The sequence below is a fragment of the Saimiri boliviensis genome, chromosome 4, assembly GCF_048565385.1.
Source record: "Saimiri boliviensis isolate mSaiBol1 chromosome 4, mSaiBol1.pri, whole genome shotgun sequence".
NCBI classification, from domain to species: Eukaryota; Metazoa; Chordata; class Mammalia; order Primates; family Cebidae; genus Saimiri; species Saimiri boliviensis.
The window spans coordinates 127,827,096-127,852,668 of record NC_133452.1 but is presented as its reverse complement, the minus strand read 5'-3'; the positions used below and the strand labels follow the sequence as shown (position 1 = coordinate 127,852,668).

Here is a 25,573-nt window from a genome sequence, read left to right as displayed (position 1 = left end):
AGCTACATGGAGTTCCCAAAGAGGCAGTCTCCTTAGTACTTCTCATTCACTTTGTCATCAGAGCCATAGGCACACAGGCTCAAGCCACCTCACAAATCAGTCGATATGGCAAACCGTACATAATAATATAGTTAATCAATATGTAAGTGTTATAGGTGAAACATTCCACAACAAAGTAACATTTAACATTAAAAGAAAAGGGACAGAGAAGATGGTTAATGAACAAGTCCAGGCAGAGTGACAAAAACAAAAAGATTCTTCTAGTCTTATCTGGGCTGTCCATTGATCTTGCAAGGAAGAGTCTTTGATGTAGGCAGAATCCTTGGCAGTAGATGCTGGGTGCTTATCATGAGCAATGGCAAGGCAGTGTCAGGTAAGATGGCCATTTTGAGCTGCTGAAGTCCTACTCTCTTTATGGCCAGAGTCCTCTTGGGAGGACAGATAGTGGAAGAGTATGCTTGTTTATATCCTTATCTAGTTGGATGTCATCTAGTTTATTTAGCAAAACATTTTGTTCCTGTTGGAAAAGCACCCTATGAAATGTAAGATGGAGTCTTTTTTGGAATTACTTATGTCAAGGATGCTCTATACAAGTGTGGTTTGGACATCCCTAGCACACATGTATACCATGATTGTAGAAATGTACTCATTCTCCTCTTTCCAATCTCACACCTCTGATTCCTGGGGGAGTAATGTTAGTCATTTATTTATTAATTCAAAAAAAGATAATCACGCACATACTACTACTCTAGGCAATGGTGAGTAAGAGAAACAAATGCATATGGATCTTATAGTCCAGGGAGAAGACAGATACTAAATTTAAAAAATGTATATGTTGTTTTAAGGCAATGAGTGCTCTGGAGTTTAAAAAAGAACAGAATAAAAGGGATTGCGAATGGGCTCAAAGAGTTGGAGGGTAAATGGGATGGTCCTCACGGGAAGCATTTTACCATACTTGAAGTGAGAAAATGGGCCTCTCTCAGTAGATAATCTGAGAGAAAAGTTACTAAGCAAACTGACTAGCCAGTGCTGAGGAAAACATATACATGTCATGTCAGAAAAGCAGTGAGGGTAGAATGTGCAAAAGGGAAAGAAAGAGGATGAGGTGAGAGATTTAACTGAGTGGGTGCAAACAAGCCTGTATCATATAAGGGCTTGTGGGACACTACCTAGGACTTCAGACATGTAGGTGGCTCAGTGTGTGATTTGTCCTGTTTGTCTCCTTGTTTCAACCACTGGCAAAAGAGAAAAAAGTAGTGACATCAGCTTCCTGAACGTTTTTAGTAATATTCTTTCTTTTAGCTTTTTAACTATGTCTGCTCTCATTCTCAGTCACTCTAACTTGCAAATTAGTTCCAGATCTTTTAAACAGTTTTTAAAAAGAACTGCTTCCTTATAGCACACATTCTATGAAATTAGTGATAAGGAGCTAAGCAGAGTCCTAGAGCATCAACCTATCTCTTCAACTCATCACATAGGATACCAAAGTTCTTAAAATTTTATTCAAGAATTTTTCATTCAAATGTGTGTTAGTTATTTTAAGGCTTATTATTTTTCTTGAGTGAATAATAAAGGCAGTGAAAAATTTTATAATGCAACTTAAGTTTTTCAAACTCATTTATCATCTCAAAAATCCTTATTAGATGTGATTTCTTTTTACTTATTTTAACATCCCTAACATATTTGAAATAAAAAAAAAATATGACAAAGACATTTGCCATAATTTAAGTCCCAACAGGTGGGGTTTTTTGTTATTGTACATAAAATAATGGTATCACTTAAAATAAATAAAATATGTTAAACATACTTGATTGCACTACTTTTCTCACATCAAATGAACTAAAACTATTACTATTCTGCCTTTCTAACTATCACATTCCTACATCAACAAACCTAATAATATATTAACTAGCCGGGGCCAGAGGATACCATTGTTTCAATAGCTATCACTATAAAAATATCAGATTTATTCACAGGTGGGTACCCTACTTTGCCTGATTCCAGTGCCAGGGCTTTATATATCATATCTAGTTATCTGGAAGCTGTTAGCATTCAACTTTCAAAGCATGCTGTTTCTGAGTATACACATCAAAGAAAATATTTTAATAGCAAGTGATGGCTCTGCTTCTACAGTCCTTGAGAATTCCTGTGATAGACTCTGAACCACACACTCTTACACTAACCTCCCCTTGGTATCAACACCTTCTCAGATGAACTGACATAGAGTTCATAATTTTCCCCCACAAAGACTCCCAGGTTTAACCACCTTTTCAAAATATTTGGTGTGGGGTCTGGAATGGGATAAGCATTCAAAAAATGTCATCTCCCTTCCTCTCACTTTTGAATATTGTACACTTAATTTTTATATTGTAAGATACATGTACATGTTTTCTCACATGTAATTTCTTTCTTAGATTTGTTCAAGAGTAAGGACTGTGTGTCTTCAATTTCCTTTCACTATGTGCAAATAGTCCCTTAATGAGTACTTTACAGAGGTGACAGAAATGTTATATAATATTAGTAGTCAATGTGAAAAGACAAATCCTATCATTTTTCCAAGCAAATTTTGCCTCGGGGAGATTTCTAGCATTTATATTAAATTATTGCTAATGTAATTCAGATGAAAAACATATATCCAAGTAGAAAACCACTTCTTCGATGAGAATAGTAAGCCCTTTATGATAATTTTTTGCAGAAGAGCCTGTATGTAGGCAAAGCAGGGCACTTCAGTTTTAAAAAATAATTTGTCCCTGTTCCAGATTTTCCAATTCATGATGGAATTTGAAATTCCTTTATTTTTTAAAAGCCAAAGAGGACAATTTAAGAGCCATTTCTCAATTAATTTTCTCTAGAACAGATACCCTCTCGGAGGTGAGATTATGTCTTGCCAATTTCACAAAAGCTTGGGTATTTACAGAAAATTATAATACATGATATTTTGATATTACTCAAAAAAGTAATAATAAGGTATTTGCTTGGAAAATATTCTAAATACTTTTAAAAAGTATGTATTCTTTATTTAAAACAGGTGGCATCATATTATATACTTCTCTGTACATTATTTTTGTCACTTTTCCCTAAATGTGCATTAAAGATCCTTCCATAATTGCACATAAGAAAATTCACACATTGGGGCCTGTTAGGGGTAGGGGATAAGGGGTGGGAACTCAGAGAATGGGTCAAAGGTTGTAGCAAACAACCATAGCTCACGTGTACCTGTGTAGTAAACATGCACGTTCTGCACATGTATCCCATTTTTTTTAGAAGAAATAAAACTCTCAAATTTTTGAATGGCTGTATAGTATCCCATTGCATGGATGTAGCTTAGTTAATTTGCTTAGTCTCTTTTGGACATTTAGACATACTCTAAGTATCTCAGTTTATTGGTAGCTATTGCAAATGGGACTACTTTCAAGATTTGCTTTTCAGATTGTTTGCTGTTAGCATATAGAAATGCTACTGATTTTTATGTCTTGTGATTTTATGTCTTGTAATTTTACTGAATTTGTTGATCAGTTCTAAGTGTTATTTGGCGGAGTCTTTGGGTCTTTTCAAATATAAAACTATATAATTTGCAAACAAGGATAATTTTTCTGCTTTCCTAATTTGGGGTGCCCCTCCCCCCTCTTTTTCTTTGTCTAATTGCTCAGCTAGGACTTCCAGTACTACGTTGAATAACAGTGATGGAAGTAGGCATCCTTGTCTCATCACATATCTTAGACAAAAAGCTTTCAATTTTTCCCCCTTCCATATGATACTAGCTATGGGTCTAGTCTGTCATATGTGGCATTTATTCTGTTGAGGTATATTCTTCCTATATCCAGGTTTTGAGGGTTTTATCATGAAGGCATGTAGAACATTATCAAATGTTTTTTCAGCATCAATCGAAAAGATCATTAGTTTTTGACCTTCATTTTGTTGATATGTTGTATCAAATTGATTGATTTGCATGTTGAACCATCCTTGTATCACTAGGATAAATCCCACTTTTTCATGATGAAAAAATTTTAATGTGTTGTTGAATTTGTTTTGCTAGGATTTTGTTGAGGATTTTTGCATTAATGTTCTTCGGGAAAATTGGCTTATAGTTTATTTTTCTTGATATGTCTTGTCTGGTTTTGGTATAAGGGTGATACTGGCCTCGTAGAATGAGTTTGGAAGTATTCTTTCCTCTATTTTTGGAAATATTTTGAGTAGAATTGGTAGGCTGCTCTAAATTTTTGGTAAAATTTAGCATCAAGTCCTAGGTTTTCTCTTGCTGGGAGACTTTTTTTCATAGCTTTTATCTTAGTACTTGTTACTGGTCTGTTCAGGATTTGGATTTCTTCATAGTTCAATCTTGGTAGGCTGTATGTGTCTAAAAATTTATTTACGTACTTTAGATTTTCTGGTGCATTGGCATATATTTGCTCATAGTAATCTCTAATGATCCTTTAAATATTTGTGCTATCAGTTGTAATGTTTCCTGTTAAATATCTGATTTTTTATTTAGATCTTCTGTCTCTTTTTATTAGTCTGGCTGATGATTTGGAGACTTTATCTTTCCAGAAGACCAAATTTTCATTTTGTTAATCTTCTATAATTTTTTTATTTCCCTTTTATTTATTCTCTGATATTTATTCATATTTATTTTCTACTATTTTGGGTTCAGTTTGCTCTTGATTTTCTAGTTCTTTACGATGCATTGCTAGGTTGTTAATTTGAAGTTTTTCTTTTCTTTTTTGTATTCTTCTTTTCTTTCTTTCTTTCTATATATATATATATATATATATATATATATATATATATATATATATACATACATACATACAGCGTCTCACTCATCACCAGGCTGGAGGGCAGTGATATGATATCGGCTCACTGTAATCTCTAACTCCCTGGTTCAAGTGATTCTCCTGCTTCAGCCTCCAGAGTAGCTGGGATTACAGGCACGTCCCACCACACCCAGCTCATTTTTGTATTTTTAGTAGAGATGGGGTTTCACCATGTTGGCCAGGATAGTCTTGATCTCCTGACCTCATGATCTGCCTGCCTTGGCCTCCCAAAGTGCTGGGATTACAAGCATGAGCCACTGCACCCAGCCTGAAGTTATTCTACTTTTCTCATGTAAGTGATTATTGCTATAAACTTTCCTCTTAATACTGCTTTTGCCATATCCCATAGGTTTTGGTATGTTGTGCTTCCATTTTCATTGCTTTAGTAAACTTCTAAATTTTACTCTTAATTTCTTCATTGGCACACTGATAAATCAGGAGCATATTGTTTAATTTCCATGTATTTGCATAGTGTTCAAAGTTTCTCTTACTATTGATTTCTAGTTTTATTCCATTGTCATCAGAGAAAATACTTGATGTGATTTCAATTATTTTGAAATTTTTAAGACTTGCTCTGTGAGCTAACATATGGGTTATCGTTGAGAATGATCTACATGCTGAAGAGAATAATGTATATTCTTCAACTATTGTGTGAAATGTCCTGTAAATATCTAAAGGTCCATTTTATCTGTAGTGCAGATTAAGCCTGATATTTCTTTGCTGATTTTCTGTCTAGATGATCTGTCCATTGCTGAAAGTGAGATATTGAAGTCTCTCTCTTTAGCTCTAATACCGTTTGCTTTACATGTCTAGGTACTGCAGTGTTTGTTGCATATATATTTACAATTGTTATATCCTCTTGCTGAATTGAACTTTTTGTCATTATATAATTACGTTCTTTGTCTCTTTTTATAGTTTTTGTCTTAAAATCTATTTTGTCTGAAAAAAAGTGCAGCTACTCCTGCTTTTTTTTTTTGTTTCCATTGGCATAGAACATCTTTTTGCATCCTTTTATTTTCACTCTATGTGTTTCTTTACAAATGATGTCTGCTTCTTAGAGTTAACAGATCATTGGCTTTTTAAATTTTTAATTCATTTAATCCATTCAGTCATACTATGTCTTTTATCTGGAGAATTTCATCCATTACATTTCAAATGATTTTGGTATCCAGTGTACCAAAGTAATACTTTTTAAATTAAATATTGTTTAGTTATCATTTTGGCAATATTTCATGGTTAATTTTCTGAGTGAAAATTTACCTACTTGTCTGTAAGTAGCTAAATTATGCAATTTAAACTTAGTAAAACACATATTTAAAATGAATAAATAGCATATAGGTACAGATATATTCTCTATCTAAATGATAGTCAAACTTCTGAAAGTTATATTTAGAAGATATCTTATATGTAACCTTTAACTGCATTGAAGGAATATGTTTGTTCTTCTAGCCTAAAAAATATATGTTCAGAAAATTTGTAGTATTTCCTTAATTATAAATTTAATATGCATTAATTAAAGTTTATTATTATATTAAAAAGCTTGTACTCTGAGATGAATTAAATATTTAATTATGAAAAACAATGCAACTTTGGTTTTTTAACATAGTAGCACCCAGGTGGACAAATAACCTCATGAAAGTGTCATATACTCATAGAGCTTTCATACATGTTTGGTGGCATCCTACTCAAGAAAGATTAAAAGGCAATTTTAGGTAACAAATATTAAATTGAAAGATTATTATTCTTGCATCCGTTAATAAAAATGTATTCTTATTGTTAAAAATTCAAAAATGAAATTAGTGTACATTATCCAGACTTTCATTCACTGTTATTACAGGAATAATCAAATACATAGAAAACTAATACCTCACAACATATTGTAAATTTTAATTAGTCTGCTTAGTCTGTTGAGAAAGTGTAAAGCCCCTCCCATCCTGTGAGATAACTGACTTGAAAGGTCAAGTAACTTGTTGGAAATCACTTGGTGTGAGACAGTGGCCAAAGACAAGCCACAGAACTGTATTCGGCACAAAAAATTGCCAATAATCTCTGAAGTAGTTCATACCTCATCATCGTACATGGAATAAAATTACTCATAAAGGAAAATCCATCCAGGGAATCCTCAACTTAGCCTCTGTCTTTCATCACACACACAAAAAGACAATAATTCACAAAATTACAATTTCTCCCATACTCCCTGTGGGAACTTTACAAATTATAAATTTACTTTTCAACTACCTACTAGCATCTCAAAGGCACTGTGTTTTATGTCATTCATTAGGTGATAGGGGATCACATGTTAATGCGAAATAATATTATTTGAAATTTAATTATTTTGCTTCATTCTTTCTCTAGGAAGCACTATAGAACATTTCAGTCAAAATGCTGGCAGCGTGTGACTAGAAAGTGCCATGAAGATGAGAATTGCATTAGTGCCTTGAGCAAACAGGACCTCACTTGTTCAGGAAATGATGACTGCAAAGCTGCTTACATAGATATCCTTGGGACAATCCTTCAAGTGCAATGTACCTGTAGGGCCATTACACCAAATGAGGAATCTGTGTGCAAGATTTTCCAGCACATGCTTCATAGAAAATCGTGTTTCAGTAAGTTCCCCAAACAAAATTCTCTATCTGTATATATTTTGTTTTTGCATATACAGTACAAAGTGATAATCCAGCACAGAAAATTTATTTACAAAGATATTTTTGTGTTTCTTACTGCATTTGAAAATTTGCTTTCTAATTATGTTCTGTGTATTTGCTATTTTACTCACCTGAAAACAGTCCATTTTTAAAATTTATGATAGATCACTCTTAGTTATCATTTATTGATTTCAGTGTCAAAGCATAGAATGTTTACTCTATCAGATAAATTGATATATTAAGTATCTGTTGCTACATAACAAACCACAAGTATCTATACTTGTTATAAAACAATGGTTTAAAACAATAACCATTTATTTTATCACATTTCTACATACTGGGTTTTGCTCAGCTGATTGGCTCTTCTGGTGGTCTTTTCACTCGTGCCTATCGTCATCTGGTACCTATATACTCTGCGGAGCCTGTTTGGTCCGAGATGGTATTAGCAGACACCATTTGCTGGGATGGTGTGATTCTCTTCCATATGACATCTTCAGCAGTATAGCCGAAAACTCTTACATGGCAGCAGAAGACTTCCTAATGGCTCAACCCCATTATGCAGCTATCTAGTATCTGCTACTCTTACATTTGTAAATATTTCACTGGACAAAGCAAATCACAATGGTGAACCTCAGAGTCACTGTGGGAAAGGACTACATAAGGATATGAATATTGAAGGTTAGATTAATCATGAATCGTTACTCTAACAACCTACTATAATTGGAGGTCCTTACCTACGTATAGTATGTTCAGTCTTCAATTTAGTTTTTCTCCCCATGGTCTTTAACATATCTGCTGATCAACCTATAATGTGAGATGGAAAACATATTTTCCAAAGTTATTATTTAATTTAGGGACAAGAAAATTGATACTTAGGAAATTAAATAATTTGTTCCGCATCTCAAAGTGAGCAAATGGTCAAAAGGGACCTTTCTGAGTCTTAAGGAAAAAACCTAAAGATGTGATCATGTACTAATTCAAGACCTCTCTTATTATCCATCTTCAGGGTTAGACCATGCAACCATCTATGTCCCCAAACTTCCACAGCCCCTTACCTCCTAGGTCCCTAGTTGTAATTACCATATCTGCAGGTACTGTTTTTAGAAGGAAATAATGGATCTTCACTGTTTCTTAGCAAACAAAATCTTTATATTTATTGAAAGTGTTTGACAGATATATATCTATACCTACATCTGTATTTATATCTATATACATATATATACTGCATATATGTATACAAATATGCATTTATACATTTATATTTCTGTTTTTCTTTACAGATACTTAGAGATGTACATTACCTAATTCGATAAAATTATGATTTGTTGTATGTTAGGTAATAGACACACAACTCAGAGTGTATGGTTTTGATTTCAACAGTGTTTTCTGCAGAATATTCACCACAATTTCTATAATTAGCACTACAGATATATTTCAGCTGAAATCATAATACAGAGAAGAACTGCAGTGTTGTATAAGTCATAGTCTCTAATTTTCCTCTCTTATTAATATTAGTTCTATTGAAACTGAAAGTATTTACAATGAATGGCTCATAAGATTACAGCAGGAAAATATCAAGTAACTGATTTGGTATTAACCAAATTAAACTTATAGTAATATATACTGTTACGTAATAATGGTTATTTATAGGCTCTTTCTCTATATTAAGTTGTATGAAGAAGCATGTTGACTCTTAGGTTATTAATGACTCAGTTTATTTGGTAAAAATTCTCTAAAAATACAGGTCTAAACATTCTAGTTCTAAACCTGTTTTCTCAAACATAATTACAATTGTGTTAAATTTTCATACTGTTTGGGTACTATAACATTTTCAGCAAATAGAGACAATTTGATTTCCTCCTTTCCAATTTGAATACCCTTTATTTCTTTTTATTGCCTGATTGCTCTGGCTAGAACTTCCAGTACTATATTGAATAGGAGTGGTGAGAGAGGGCATTCTTGTCTAGTTCCAGATTTCAAAGGGAATGCTTCCAGATTTTGCCCATTTAGTATGATATTGGCTGATGGTTTGTCTTAAATAGCTTTTATTATTTTGAGATACGTTCCGTCAATACCTAGTTTATTGAGGGTTTTTAGCATAAAGGGCTGTTGAATTTTGTCAAAGGCCTTCTCTGCATCAATTGAGATAATCATGTGGTTTTTGTCTTTGGTTCTGTTTATGTGGTGAATTATGTTTATGGACTTGCGTATGTTGAACCAGCCTTGCATCCCTGGGATGAATCCTACTTGATCATGGTGGATGAGCTTTTTGATATGCTGTTGCAATCAGCTTGCCAGTATTTTATTGAAGATTTCTGCATCTATGTTCATCATGGATATTGGCCTGAAGTTTTCTTTTCTTGTTGAGTCTCTGCCGGGTTTTGGTATCAGGATGATGTTTGTCTCATAAAATGATTTGGGAAGGATTCCCTCTTTTTGGATTGTCTGGAATAGTTTCAGAAGGCATGGTACCAGCTCCTCTTTGTGTGTCTGGTGGAATTCGGCTGTGAACCCATCTGGACCTGGGCTTTTTTTGGGTGGTAGGCTCTTAATTGCTGCCTCGACTTCAGACCTTGTTATTGGTCTATTCATGGTTTCGGCATCTTCTGGGTTTAGGCTTGGGAGGATGCGAGTGTCCAGGAATTTATCCATTTCTTCCAGGTTTACTAGTTTATGTGCATAGACTTGTGTGTAATAATCGCTTATGATGGTTTGGATTTCTGTGGAATCTGTGGTGATATCCCGTTTATCATTTTTTATTGCATCAATTTGGTTATTCTCTCTTTTCTTTTTTATTAATCTGGCTGGTGGTCTGTCTATTTTGTTGATCTTTTCGAAAAACCAGCTCCTGGATTTATTGATTTTTTGAAGAGTTTTTTGTGTCTCTATTTCCTTCAGTTCTGCTCTGATCTGGATGAACCTGGAAACCATCATTCTCAGCAAACTGACACAAGAGCAGAAAATCAAACACCGCATATTCTCACTCATAAGCGGGTGTTGAACAATGAGAACACATGGACACAGGGAGGGGAGCACTACACACTGGGGTCCGTTGGGGGGAAATGGGGGAGGGGCGGGGGGGTGGGGAGGTGGGAAGAGATAGCATGGGGAGAAATGACAGATACAGGTGAGGGGAAGGAAGGCAGCAAACCACACTGCTATGTGGGTACCTATGCAACAATCTTGCATGTTCTTCACATGTACCCCAAAACCTGAAATGCAATTTTTAAAAAAGATATTAATGATAATAACTAAATGCAAGTTTAACAGTTAGCTCAGTTAGGACAACAATTAAAGTGGAGGTAAAATGATATACATAACACTCTAAGGACGTATTTTAGGCCAAATCTTTAGGTTGTTATTTGGGATTTTAGTAGAAGAATTCAAATCCCCAGACTTCATCTCAATTGAAAGATCTTAATATTGTATATGCATGTTTAGTTTATCTATTCTGAATTATTTCTGTGAAAAGTAAAGCAAAATAATGTTTTTGTTCCTGCATTTAGCTATCTCTACATAAAAATATTAAGTGGTGCTGACACACAACAATGTGAGTTCTCTGCCACTTTCTAAAGACTGTGATTCATAATCTCCTGGATCATGGCATGTGCCCAATAAAGACAGAATTTGCCTTCAAAAAAAAAAATTTTTCAGAGCAAAACATTTGAAGAGGCACTAAAGATGGACATTTTAAAATCCATAAACATTGAAGTACCATATGAATGCTTTAGAAAAATGAAAACTCATAATTATTTCACTTTACTCACCTAGGAAGACTCTAAACTGTAGGAAGTTTTGCTCCAAATATTACCTACTAAGACTAGGAATTTCAAATGATAGGTTTATAGAATTAAAGGAATCTCAAAGGCCTTTGGTCACCGTTCTTGGTGGATTTGTCCCTTGGTATCCATGGGAAATTAATTCCAGGACTCTAATAGATACCAAAATTTGTTCATGTTCAAGTCTCTGATATAAAACGGTGTACTATTTGCATATAACCTATGCATATCCTTCCATATACTTTAAATAATCTCTAGATTACTTATAATACCTAATACATGATTTCCATGTAATGCTATGTAAATAGCAGATATAATATATCTTTTACATTCATATTATATTTTATTGTCGTGCTGTTATTTTAAAATTGGTTCTTTCTCCCAAACATTTTGATCCAAAGTTGGTTGAGTCCACGAAGGCAGAACTCACAGATACTGAGTGATGACTGTACTTGAATTAATAGCAAAAATTCCAAACAAAACCAAAAATGAAATCCTTAGGCCTTGCCAATTCTAAAAAATCTTTATCCATTGCCTCAAATATATGGAAGTAGCACAGGATATTTTTTGAAGAAAGTATGTTTCTCATCCTTGCCCTGACTTCTCATATCAGCCTAGTATTTTCATGCATTTTCAAAATATCCATCATTACAGTATGTTTTCAAAACCGTTTAGCTTCTGCTTTCTTTATTTGAAAGGCTCACAATTGAGTAGAACTGAGAGGACAATGAAGGGAGGCTTTTCAGTTGGTCACATTTGCTTAATTAAATACATCATTTCTCAAACTCATTTGACCTCAGGCCACTCGTTTGACCTCTGTATTATTCATTTGAGTAATATAGAGGTCAAACTCATTTGATCGCTATATTACTTTATTATATTAGTTTTGTATTTTTTAATGTTAGCTCTGTACTCTTTTTTATGCAATATATTCTGTTTGCTACAAATTTTTATTGCTTTACTCTATTGTTCCCCAATGCTGACCACTACCCACTAAACTGATTTTAAGACTTACTAACATGTCGTTCACTTTCATAAATTTATGAGATTAAATAGCTTGCCTGGGGTTCTACTTTGGGGTGTGGTATAGTCATGACCCTGGCTGGTTGACTTGGAGCCCACTATGTTCTCCTGTTTGTGAAATGATAAAGAAAAAAAAAAAAAAAAAAGCAAAAACAACTTGTATCTGTTTCATATCCTCCAAAGCCCTGTTAGTCCGAACTTCATAGTTCTGTTCTGAGTACTGAGTTTTGAAAATGCAGTGAAGAGCCCTTGTCTGTCCCTGTGCACAGGACTAGACTCAGGCAGAAGAACATCCTGTACATACCTTGTGTTCTGTCACCAACCTCCACTTACCTGCTAACCTCTGGATTCACAACAAACTTACTTGTCTGTAATATTCTGTAGCACAGAACAAATTTGTGGCACTTACTAATAGAGAGATGAGAGACATGGCAGAGAGAGGAATTTAAGAGACTGAGGACCATAAACACACAAAAAATGAAAGGATCCATTATTGTGTTTAGTTCATTATACTGAAGGAGTGGGGAGGATGTACCTTAAGCTGATAGAAATGTTCTTTTTGCATTTACCAGAGCATTTTTTTAAATACCAGTTGTATAGTCAACTAAAAGAGATAGGAAATATCACCATTCTGCCCCTAAAGACTCATCTCCTTCATTTGAATAATTAAAAGAAAAAGGAGACAGAAGAGAAGGAGGAAAAGGAAGGAGGAGGAGGGAAGGAGGAAAAGAAAAAAGGAAAGAGGAGCAGGAGAAGTAGAAGGAAAGAAGGAGGAAGAGGGGGAGGAAGAGGAAGGAGAAGAAGGAAAAGAAGTAGAGAAAAGAGGGAAGGTGGAGGAAGAGGAAGAGAAAGAGGATTAAGAAAAAACAGATCAAAACCACATTGAGATACCATCTCACGCCAGTTAGAATGGTGATCATTAAAAAATCTGGAGACAACAGACGCTGGAGAGGATGTGGAAAAATAGGAACACTTTTACACTGTTGGTGGAAGTTTAAATTAGTTCAACCATTGTGGAAGACAGTGTGGCGATTCCTCAAGGACCTAGAACTAGAAATTTCATTTGACCCAGCAATCCCATTACTGGGTGTATGTGTGTGTATGTATGTATATATGCGCATATATATATATGCGCCCAAAGGATTATAAATCATTCTATTATAAAGACACAGGCACACGTATGTTCATTGTGGCACTGTTTACAATAGCAAAGACCTGGAACCAACCCAAATGCCCATGGATGACAGACTAGACAAGGAAAATGTGGCACATATACACCATGGAATACTATGCAGCCATAAAAAACGATGAGTTTGTGTCCTTTGTAGTGACATGGATGAATCTGGAAAACATTCTCAGCAGACTGACACAAGAACAGAAAATCAGACACCACATGTTCTCACTCATAGGCAAGTGTTGAACAATGAGAACACATGGACAGAGGAAGGGGATCCTCACACACTGGGGTCTGTTATGGGGAGCTATGGGAGGGCGAGGGGATAGGGAGGTTGGGGAGGGATAACATGGGGAGAAATGCCAGATATAGGTGCCGGGGGATGGAGGCAGCAAACCATCTTGCCATGTATGTACCTATGCAACAATCCTGCATGATCTGCACATGTACCCCTGAACCTAAAATACAATTGAAAAGAAAAAGGAAAAGATAAAGCAGAAAACCTCTGTTTAGTAAATCGTACAAGGGATGGAAAACATAGCAATACAAATGTGATACATGCTTAAACAAATTCAGAGTACAGAAATAACCCCATTCTCAAGAGATAGCCAGCGTTAATAGGCTTGGTGTATATTCTTTTGAACTTTTTCTTGTAATGCATGCATACTTTGAATACCTTGTATGTACCCAGACATGTCTCCTTTACCCTGACACACACACACACACACACACACACACACACACACACCCCACACACACACCTTTTTAAGGACATTAAACTATACTTACTGTTTTACAGCTTGCTTTTTAAACTTAAAAAATATATGGTAGACCCATTTTCAAGTATTTACATATATGGTAGCTTAGTTCTTAAGATCACATCATATAATATAGCTACAACATAATTGTTAAGTAATCTTTTGATGTGAATATTTTCTTTGAATGCAATTGTTTTTACAGACATTGCTGCAATAAATGTTATTGCACATATTTACTGGCATTTCAACAAAATAGGTTTCAAGTGGTGGAATTACTAGACCATAAGATTTGTGCATTTTTAAGTTTGGTAGAAACAAACAAACAAACAAAAAACCCCAGTTTGTTCCAATTACATTTTTAATGAGAAAAATTTCCTTATTTTTAATTTATATTTTTAGTATAAACAATATGGAACATCTTTTCAGTGACTTGTTGGAAATATTCTATTAATTCTTACCTACTCTTATACTGTGCTTAAAACATCCTGCTTCTTTGGTCTCAGTAAATGACACTTTTTGCCTGTGTCAGCTGTTTGTATGGATATGTGAAGAGTTACTGACCTGCATACCTCCTTAATGATCCTGATAACAAAGTGATGACCTGGCAAATCATAGTTCCCCCGTTCTCTAAAACAGCTAGGACATACAGAAAAAATGTGAAATATAAATGGAGATAGTGAGCAACCTTGCCTTGTTCCTGATCTGGGAGAGAATTATCTCATCATTTACCAGTAAGTCTGACATTTATTGCAAGTCTTTTGTAGGTAACCACAGATTGGAATAAAGAAATTCTCTTCTATTCATGGAATGAAAATCACTTTTAAACAACAAATGAATGTTAAATTTTATTAAATGCTACTTTAGTTTTGAGAATCTCATCTGAAATATGTACAGTACTTTTTAGTAATTGTCTTGTGGTAGAGTGATTGGTCATGGTTCTAATATTGTTAGATTACCAGAAATAGAACTAAAGTATTCATTTCTAAACACATTCAAGAATCTCTATTTGTACAAAAAGAAAAAAAAAAGAACAGACACCATAAACCCAGCTTATTAATTAGCACCCTATCTTTTCCCTTTCACAGGCAAGTTTTTCAGAAGAGTTGCATGGGTCATTGTGTCAATTCATTGTTCTCTTACAGGGTGATTGACACTTTTCAGTCTGGTTTCTGGGTTTAGATCCACTCACAAAAGCAACTTTCCCATAGGTTATCAACCACATCCATTTCAGAGGTCCTGGAGGTCCTTGTCTTATTTGGATTTCAAGCCACCTTCAAGAACAGTTGATACACTTTTCTTTCTTGATATACTACCCTCACATCTTGGCTCCTATTCCTCTGATCACCTTGAGTACTCCTTTTATTTCTACCTTGTAGCCTTATCCAATTGGCTAATTAGTATTTGCGTTTCAAGACTCAGCTGTAGATTCTCTACTAAAGTAACTCTATAATCTTCCCCAGGGAGATCCCATCCGTGGCCATAGCATCATCACTTCTTAAATTGACTTACAATCTTTAAGGAAGATTTCTTTTCTAAGATACCAACTCAATTGTCTGTCCACCTACTTTATATATTCTTTCGGATTTTGAGATTATGATATAACAAATAAGCTTCAGAACCTCAATGGCTTTACAGAATGAAAGTTTATTCCTTGGGAGCATAAGTCTAATCATCATTAACAGTGGTCATTTAGAGGACTAGCCTCTTTCCAACATGCAGCTCTACCTCCACATAGGACTTCCAAGTCTTCGCTACACAGGTGAAGACAGGGTTACAAAATGTACAATGCGTCACATCATAAAAGAGCATTTTATGGTTTGATGGTAGCAATAGTGCACTTTACACACACTCATGGTCCACTCTCCCCAACTCAGCCACATGGCCATACCTATCTCCAGGGAGACAGGGAACTAAAGTCTAGCTTTGTGCCAGGAGGAAAGGCAAACGTAATTTTTGTTGTTGTTGATGTTATTGTTGGTTTTTTAGAATTTATTTATTTTACTTAAGGTGCATACTATATCTGGCATTTCTCCCCATGTTCTCTCTCCCGCAACTGTAATTGTTAGTAAACCAGGAAGTCTCTGCCACAGTTTACCCTTCCTTTTCCCAAATATCCATTGAAATTTTATGTTCCCATGGAGAGTATGCTTATTCCTTTTCCAATAGAGACATCTTAATGTTTTTCAAATTTTTGTCCCGTGTCAGCCACTAACTCAAAGTCCCTCATGTTGAAAAATGTGCAACCCAAGTGTTGTGGCACCTTGTAGTAGACAGGCAACCCACTGCCAACTTCCTGACATAGACACTGAACACTAACACACCCAAACCCCCACTTTATACCTACATATAGTATCAGGGACAGCATAACTTCAAAAAAAAAACTTCTCCTCAAAATCAGGAAAAATGGGAGAACAATACCACACAGTGAGTTCCTATAGCATAGGCACTGTGCAGCCTCTCTGGCAGTGTGGATTTCAGTAAGGAGACCATGAATCAGTTATCTGTGAAGAACCACCCTCTATGACTCCTATTTTATCCTCTGAAAGGTTCTTCCTTGACCATTTTTCTCCATGGCCATGTCTGAAATAGGTTTGGGTGAGTACACCCACCTCAGGGAACATGGAATACTCATAGCCAAATCTTGTTCATAGTTTGAAGGATTGAAAGTTGTTTTAAAGTTTGTCAGTCACAGACTTTTGCAAGCAGACTGGTGGCTCCTTTGGCAATATAATCTCTAAAAAAAAAAGTGTTAGGTTTCTCATGTACTTGCTTTTTATCAGTTACATGTGCCAGTATTCACAATAAAAAAAAAAATTTCTTGACTTAGTTCCCAAGTTTGCCTTACTTCTTTCATTCCTCACCTCTGAGCCTCTCGCTCTCTCATTTAATAATTTAAGCTAATCTAAACAATAGACTTGTGTAAAAAGGTAATACCCTTAATCTGATACTTGTTCCATTATTGAATCAATTTATTTAACTCAGAAATACTAGGCCTTTTGTGACTGGAGATATTTTCTTTTTTCCTTCAACTTTTATTTTTAAGTTCTGGGATACACATGCAGGACGTGCAGGTGTGTTACACAGGTAAACATGTGCCACGGTGCTTTGCTGCACAGATCATCCCATCACCTAGGTATTCGCCCAGTATCCATTAGCTATTCTTCCTGATGCTCTTCCTCCTCCCACCGCCCCCCTGACAGGCTCCAGTGTGTGTTTTTTCACCGTGTATCCATGTGTTCTCATCATTCAGCTCCTGTTTATAAGTGAGCCCATGCAGTGTTCGGTTTCCTACTCCTGTGTTAGTTTGCTGAGGACAATGGCTTCCAATTCCATGCATTTTCCTGAAAAGGACATAACCTTATTCATTTTTATGGCTGTATAATATTCTGTAGTGCATAAGTGCCACATTTTCTGTATCCAGTTTATCATCGACGGTCATTTAGGCTTATCCTATATCTTTCCTATTGTGAATAGTGCTGCAGTGAACATACATGTGCATGTATCTTTATAATACAATGATTTATATTTCTTTGGGTATATACCCAGTAGTGGGATTGCTGGGTGAAATGGTACTTCTGCTTCTAGATCCTTGAAGAATTGCCACACTGTCTTCCACAATGGTTGTATGGTAGTTTTGATTTGCATTTCTCTAATGATCAGCGATGTTGAGCTTTCTTTCATATGTTTGTTGGCCACATGAATGTCTTCTTTTGAGAAGTGTAATTCATGTCCTTTGCTCACTTTTTAATAGGGTTGTTTGTTTTTTTCTTGTCAATTTATTAAAGTTCCTTATAGAATCTGGATATTAGATCATTGTCAAATGGAAAGATTCAAAACATTTTCTTCCATTATGTGGGTAGTCTGTTCACTCTGATAGTTTATTTTGCTGTGCAGAAAGTCTTTAGTTGAGATACTATTTGTCAATTTTTGCTTTTGTTGCAATTGTTTGTGGTGTTTTCATCACAAAACACCGTTTGCCCATGGCTATGTCCTGAATGGTATTGCCTAGATTTTCTTCTAGGGTTTTCGCAGTTTGAGGTTTTGCATTTGTCTTTCATCCATCTTGAGTTAATTTTTGTATATGGTGTGAAGAAGGGGTCCAGTTTCAGTTTTCTGCATTTGTCTAGCCAGAACTTCCAGCGCCATTTATTCAATAAGGAGACCTTTCTCTCTGCTTGTTTTTGCCAGGTTTGTCCAAGATCAGATTGTTGTAGGTGTGTGGTCTTATTTCTGAACTCTCTATTCTCTTCTACGTGTCTATGTGTATGTTCTTATACCAGTATCATACTGTTTTGGTTGCTGTAGCCTCATTTTATAATTTGAAGTCAGGTAGCATGATGCCTTGAGCTTTGCTCTTTTTGCCTAGGAGTGTCTTGGCTGTTTGGCTCTTTTTTTGCTCTTTATGGATTTTTAAGCAGTTTCTTTCTAATTCTGTCTAAGAATGTCAGTGGTAGTTTAATGGGAATAGCATTGAAGCTATACATTACTTTGGGCAGTATGGTCATTTTCATGATGCTGATTTTTTCCTATCCATGAGCATGGAATGTTTCTTCATTTGTTTGTATCCTCTCTGATTGCTTTGAGCAGTGGTTTGTAGTTCTTGACAATGTCCTTCACTTCCTTCGTTAGCTGTATTTCTAGGTATTTTGTTCTTTTTGTAGCAGTTATAAATGAGAGTTTGTTCATATTTTGGCTCTCTGCTTGCCTGTGTTTGTGTATAGAAATGCTAGTGATTTTTGCACATTGATTTTTTATCCTGAGACTTTGCTGAAGTTGCTTATCAGCTTAAGATGCCTTTGGGCTAAAACAATGGAGTTTTCTAGATATAGGATCCTGTCATCTATTAACAAAGATAATTTTACTTCCTCTCTTCCTGTTTGAATAACTTTATATCTTTCCTTTGCCTGATTTTCCTGGCCAGAACTTTCAATACTAGGTTAACTTGGAGTGCTGAGAAAGGGCATCCTTGTATTGTGCAGGTGTTCAAGGGGAGTGCTTCCAGCTTTTTCCCATTCAGTATGATATTGGCTATGGATTTGTCATGAATGGCTTATTTTGAGGTATGGTCCTTCAGTAACTAGTTTATTGAGTTTTTAACATAAAGTGATGTTTCATTTTATGAAAGGCCTTTTCTGCAACCATTGAGATAAGCATGTGGTTTTTGTCTTTATTTTTGTTTATGTAATGAATCATATTTATTGATTGGGGTGTGTTGAACCAAACTTGAACCCCAGACATGAAGCCAACTTGACCGTGGTGGATAAGCTTTTTGATGTGCTGCTGGATTCAGTTTGTGAGTAATTGAAGATTGTTGCATCAATGTTCATCAAGAATATTGGCCTGAAGTTTTCGTTTTTTTGTTGTATCTCTTCTAGATTTTGGAATCAGGATGATTCTGTCCTCATAAAATAAGTTGGAGAGGAGTCTCTCCTTTTCAGTTTTTTGGAATAGTTTCCTTAGAAGTGGTACCAGCTCTTTGTATCTCTGATAAGATTCAGGTGTTAATAACATCTTGGTTGGTAAGCTATTTATTACTGCCTCAATTTCACAACTTGCTATTGCTTTATTTAGAGATTCCATTTCTCCTTGGTTCAGTCTTGGGAGTGTGTATGTGTCCAGGAATTTATCTATTTCTTCTAGATTTTCTAGTTTATGTGCATGGCAGTGTTTATAGTATTCCATAATGTTTGTTTGTATTTCTCTGGGGTCAGTGGTGATATCCACCTTATCATTTCTGATTGTATTTATTTGATTCTTCTCTCTTTTCTTCTATATTAGTCTAGCTAGCAATCTATTAATTTTACAAAGAAAATCTCAGCTCCTGGATTTGTTGATTTTTTTGAAGGTTTTTCATGTTTCTGTCTTCTTCACTTCATCTCTGATCTTGGTTATTTCTTGTCTTCTGCTAGTTTTGGTGTTTATTTGCTCTTGGATATTTTTCAATCTTATCTTTTACTATTTGGGACCTACGAGCAGTCAGCTTTGTAAATGTGAAGCGATCCTTATTTTAATGCCTCTGACCTTTTCTTGAAAACCAGCCAATTTCTACCTGAGCTCATTTCTCTTTGGTAAAACCCTGTTCATTGCAGCCAAGAGTGAGCCATTCATACTATCATTCCAGCTCTTTCAACCCACCTTACTTTGTCCTACTGGCTGGGTGGATATCTGATCTCCTTTGCAAGTTGTACCAAATAATTTGCCAATTCAATATAAAAAAGGGTCTCCATCTTTCCAGCGCCCAATAGGCATTTTCTTACTACCTGACTGCTAAGACAGTTCTACGTATCTTAGGTTTATACTATGGTAGCAGCCCTACTTCAAGTTGTCAATTTTATATAGCCTAGGCCATCACTAAGCCATCACTGATAATACATCAAATACAAGTAGGCTGAGATAATTAATTTCTAATTATTACGTAAAATATAATTACATAGGGAAGAGGTAGGATGGGTTGAGTGAGTTAGAGGAATTTAGATGTTATACAGTTATTTAGTGATTCCAGATGTTTCTACTTTATGGCTGTACCCTCTTCTAAGTTCACAGATGCTGCTTTATTCATCCTGCAGATTCAGAAAAAGGCATTACACTGGAGATTTTTGGAGACCAGTCATAAGTGCATTGCACGTGTACTTCTGTTTCTAGTTATCTGTGGGGAGGCTGGGAAATGTAGTTTAGCTCAATACCTGGGAAGAATAACAGTGAGTTTGGTGAGTGGCTTGCCAGTCTTTGCCACAGTATTTCCAATAAAGCATATAATCTGTCTTTCTAAAACTATTTCTATTTAAATATCATTTGTACCACTCTATTATAGATGCTGAAAGGTCTGAAAGTATTTTTGAACATGGCTAGTATATATGACAGAGGACAAAGCATAAAGCAATGGCTTGTGTGCAGTAGTTTATCTGCAAGCACATGTAAGTGAGATGGGGTGCCAAAGTACAAAGATGCAATACTGAGTTGTTTTCTAATTCAGGTAACTGAAGTTTGCTTCTTTTGCAACCTTCTAAAATGCTTTGTGAAATACATAACTTTATTCACAGGAGAAGAAAGGCAAAAGCATTTGACCTTTGGATCCTGTCCCTTACTTCTTTGGGGTGACCCCACTAGCTTGATTTCCTAAAACTTCAATATGGTGTATGCATTTCATGCTGCAGTGGCAGAAAAGCACTGGGAAGAGAAAAATGAGAAGCATGGTACAATGTTCAAGACGAAGCACTTTTAGGTTGTAGCTGCACAAAAATATTAGGCGTTCTATGAAGCATTTTGATGGTGCGGAAGGAAGACAAATCCATATCCAAAGTAGGTATATATTTTAGTTGGAAAGCATCCCTACCTCTTTCAAGTAGAAGGGTTGTGGTATCATGAATGCATCATCAAATTGCTAAAATAAGATCTCAGTATACGTATCTGTTGTTGCTGGAAGGTTTGCCATTTAGCATTGGCATTGGCATATCAGCCTTAGGGAGGGGAAATGTATTCTCTCAGGTCTATGCATAGCTGCAATCCTTGCCACCATGGCTACATTCTTCAAGCTCCTTGCACAATTACGGTCATGGAGGGTCTTCTTTGCTGTAGATACTATCTATCTGCAAGCAAAGTCTTGAGATATAAAAATATGCCCACATCATGCCACTACCATGGGTCCTTCCACAAGTCTTTTTCCCTCATTCCCTCTTCTGCAATCTTCCAAGTCTGCTTTTTTTTTATCCTTTTGACCAAGCAATTTTCCACTGACCATGAATCTTACTTCTAGCCACTTCTCTTTCCATAGAAAGTAACAGTCAAGAGTACTGCTCATGTTCTGCCTGTGGGAACGATTTCCTTTTACCACTGTCTTCTACAGCCACCTTTATATGTGTTTGTAGTCATCTGTGTATGGACAGTAAGTACTGATATACTGGGCTTGTCTTTCTGGAAATCAATTAGTTAACAGATCTGATAATGCCCAATAGGACCTACATTTCAAATGGCAAGGAGTCTACTAATAAAGATGAAATAGCCTTGCTTCAGAGCCCAAGGTGTCTGTGTTGTAACTCTCCTATTGAGTTCTTGCCAGAGACTTCATATACCATCCTGAGAGCTTGAATGAGATTAAGTGTATAAAGTGATTATTAAATAGCCAATACTGTGTATACATTAAAGACTGTGATTTTATTTTTTTAACTTTTATTTTAGGTTTGGGGATACACGTGAAGGTTTGTTGCATAGGTAAATGTGTGTCATAGTGATTTGTTGTACATATTATTTTGTCACCCAGGTATTAAGCTCTGTACTCAAAAGTTATCTTTTCTGGTCCTCTCCCTCCTCCTCCTCCCACCCCTATCAGGAAGACCTCAGTGCCTGTTGTTTCCTTCTTTAAAACTCTGCCTTTAAAACCATTATTTTGATTCTGGATTATGAATTGAACCATTAGGCTTCTTTTATTTGATGCCTTACAAAGACTATAATGAATAGTGCTACAAAACTTTAGGAATTTATTTTTTATGTTTTGCTTTTTCCCCAGATTTATTTATTTTTCAAATGGATATGTAAATTATATGTATTTATCATATACAAGATAATGTTTTAAAATACACACACATACATATTCAGACACACACTGTGGAATGGTTAAATCTGACTAAAAATATATAACCTCACATAGTTACCATGTTTGTGGTGAGAATACTTTACATTCACACTCAGCATTTTTTCAAGAATATAATAGGTCATCATTTATTATAGTCACCATGTTGTACAATAGATCTCTTGAATTTTTTCTTCCTGTTTAACTGTAATTATGCATTATTTGACCACCATTTCCCCAACAACCTTTGCTTTTAAACCATCCATCTATTCTTTACATCTATGAGATCAACATTTTTAGATCCCACGTATAAGTGAGTTCATGTGATAATTGTCTTTCTGTGCCTGGCATTTTTCTTTCAGCATAATGTTATCCAGTTTCATTCATGTTGTTGCAAATAACAAAATTTCCTTTTTTTCCATAGTTGAAAAGTATTCCATTGTGTATGTAGATCACATTTTTTTAGGTTCATTCCATATCTTGGCTGTTGTGAATAGTGTTGCAGTAAACATGGAGTGCATATATATCTTCAGTACACTAAATTTACTTCCTTTGGATATATGCCCAGTAGTGGGATTGCTGGGTCATTTGGTAGTTCTATTTTTAATTTTTAGAGGGACCTTCATACTGTTTTCCATAATGGCTGTCCTAATTTGTTTACATCAACAACATGCTATGGGTTTCTATATTAAGGTTTCACTAAAGCCAGTTGATTCCCCAACCCTTTTAATAGCAATCTTTCTATTATTATGAAGAAACATATTGTCACAAAGACAAGTCCAAACTATTGAGGAATATTACTAGACGTTAAATTTTTGGTTGTCAAATCTGGCAAATCCTCCGAAATATAGAGAGAGTGTATTGAAAATATAGGTATTTAGTCCTAACCTCACTAATTCTAATTCAGTAAGACTGAGGTAGAGCTCAGAAATATGTATTTAAAAAATCATCCAGGTAGTTGTAATTTTCAAGCAAGTTTGGGAATCCACACTTGGGAAAAACCCAGTCCCCAGCCATATGTCCCAGAGTCTCTTTTCACTTATACCTCTCAGGGAATAAGAAATGTCTGTGCTCAGAAAGGAAAGACTAAGAAGACCAATATCGTGTGGCTTCCAAGGTGGCCTGCTTCACTCCAGTGCCCAAAACAATTGTTGGGACAAATTAGCCACTCAATAAGTAGCGAATGAATGAATGAGAATAAAAGCCTATCATATTTCTATGGCAGCGCTGTTCTTCAATTTGGTCATTTTTCTTTGCTTTATTGGAAGCTTCCTGATAATACTCCTTCTCTATTTAGAGCCTTGATTCTTTATGTTTCCATTTAAGCTGGAATTTTTAATTCAAATATTTGGCAGAAGAATTAGGAATTAACAAGACCAGGCTGCTACTGTTCACTTTAATAAAAACATTTCTAACTCCTTATATTTTCCAACACATTTCCTTTTTATAGATCAAAAAGTCTGAGTGGTAGGAAATAGTTTTATGGTTGATCCTTGAGTGGTGTCAACATTGTAAATAAGCAACTGATCATAACACATTTTTGTTTTTAAATGTGTGCATCCCTTTAATGATGGATATGGTTAGCTCTATTAATGATAGAAGATTGTTCCCAATATTTGCAGAACAGTTGGCTTTTGTGAAGTATTAACATAAAAACGCTTTGAAATGTATATAGTCATTTAAGAAGCTTTAGAAAAGAACCTTTCTGTACCTGTTTCTACCATTTCATTTCTTTTTATAGCCATGCTTCTCACCCATCTGTCTATTGATCCCTCATGTTAGATGTCAAGATGCTAGCAAGATTGGTTTATTCATCTTGCTTGTCTGCATTCAATGGGTAGATGATTTATTTGGCTGCATTTCATCCTGCCTTACAATATTTCATCTGTCTATTCCCAGTGAAGGTCTGGATTTAAAAATAACATTCCATTAGTGAGCATTTTTATAGAAAGTACTTTAAATACACCCTTTTATATATGGAGGTGCATGTACATAGTCTTACATTTTTTCCTTAGTACATTAAAATTTTAAACTTAATTTTACCAAAATAATGTAAGGACTGTGCCAAATGAATTAATAAAAGCTCAAACTCACTTTTATAAATACTTGATATAATTCTTACTATTATCTGATGACTGTCTGAAGAAAGAAGATTACAGACTATAAATAAAACAGTGAGCTAAGTGAATTGTGAAAGACATTTCCATTGCAAAAACTCCTCTCTCTTTCTCTCCCTGTCTTATGCACAAATATATACATACATACATACATAAATGCACATACATCACCTTCTAGTATAGCCAATTTGTATAAATTAGTATTTCAGAAGCTTTATGTTACATTTTGGCTTTAAATAAATCACTTCATCTAGCCAAAACCACTGACTTTTTCTTGGTTTCTACACAAAACTCTAATTCAAGTCCAGTTTCCTTCAAATTCAGTCCAGGTGCTAAAAATCCTCTTGGTTTTCCAGGGAACATTCAGCAGAACTTCTCTGTCCTGTATTCATAGTTTATAACATAACCTGTAAACAGTCCAGTATTTGGTATTTTCTGGATTAAAATGGCTCCATGGTGAATTTGTAGTACATCAAATTCATAGACATTCACTTATAAATGTTTGTTTTCTATCTCAGAAATAAGTGATTATTCCTTAAGGATCTTGTTTTTTTATTATTTGCATTGTTTTGAATTCTGTAGAGAATAGGCATGTGTTTAAAGTTAGCAATAAAAATAATAAAAGCAAATAAATGTTTATTTAAACTTAGTTTAAATACCATCTAACATAAAAATGTTGATTCATAGTAAACTCTGC

General features: G+C 35.2%; 1 protein-coding gene across 1 annotated transcript in view; it reads left to right on the top strand.

Moving 5' to 3' along the window:
• Positions 1-25,573, top strand: part of GFRAL (GDNF family receptor alpha like) — a 59,811-nt gene that overhangs the window by 15,932 nt on the left and 18,306 nt on the right. Inside the window, exon 6 of the mRNA XM_074397082.1 lies at positions 7,170-7,420. Within this exon, the coding sequence (XP_074253183.1) occupies positions 7,170-7,420 (251 nt within the window). The remainder of the gene's footprint in view (positions 1-7,169; positions 7,421-25,573) is intronic.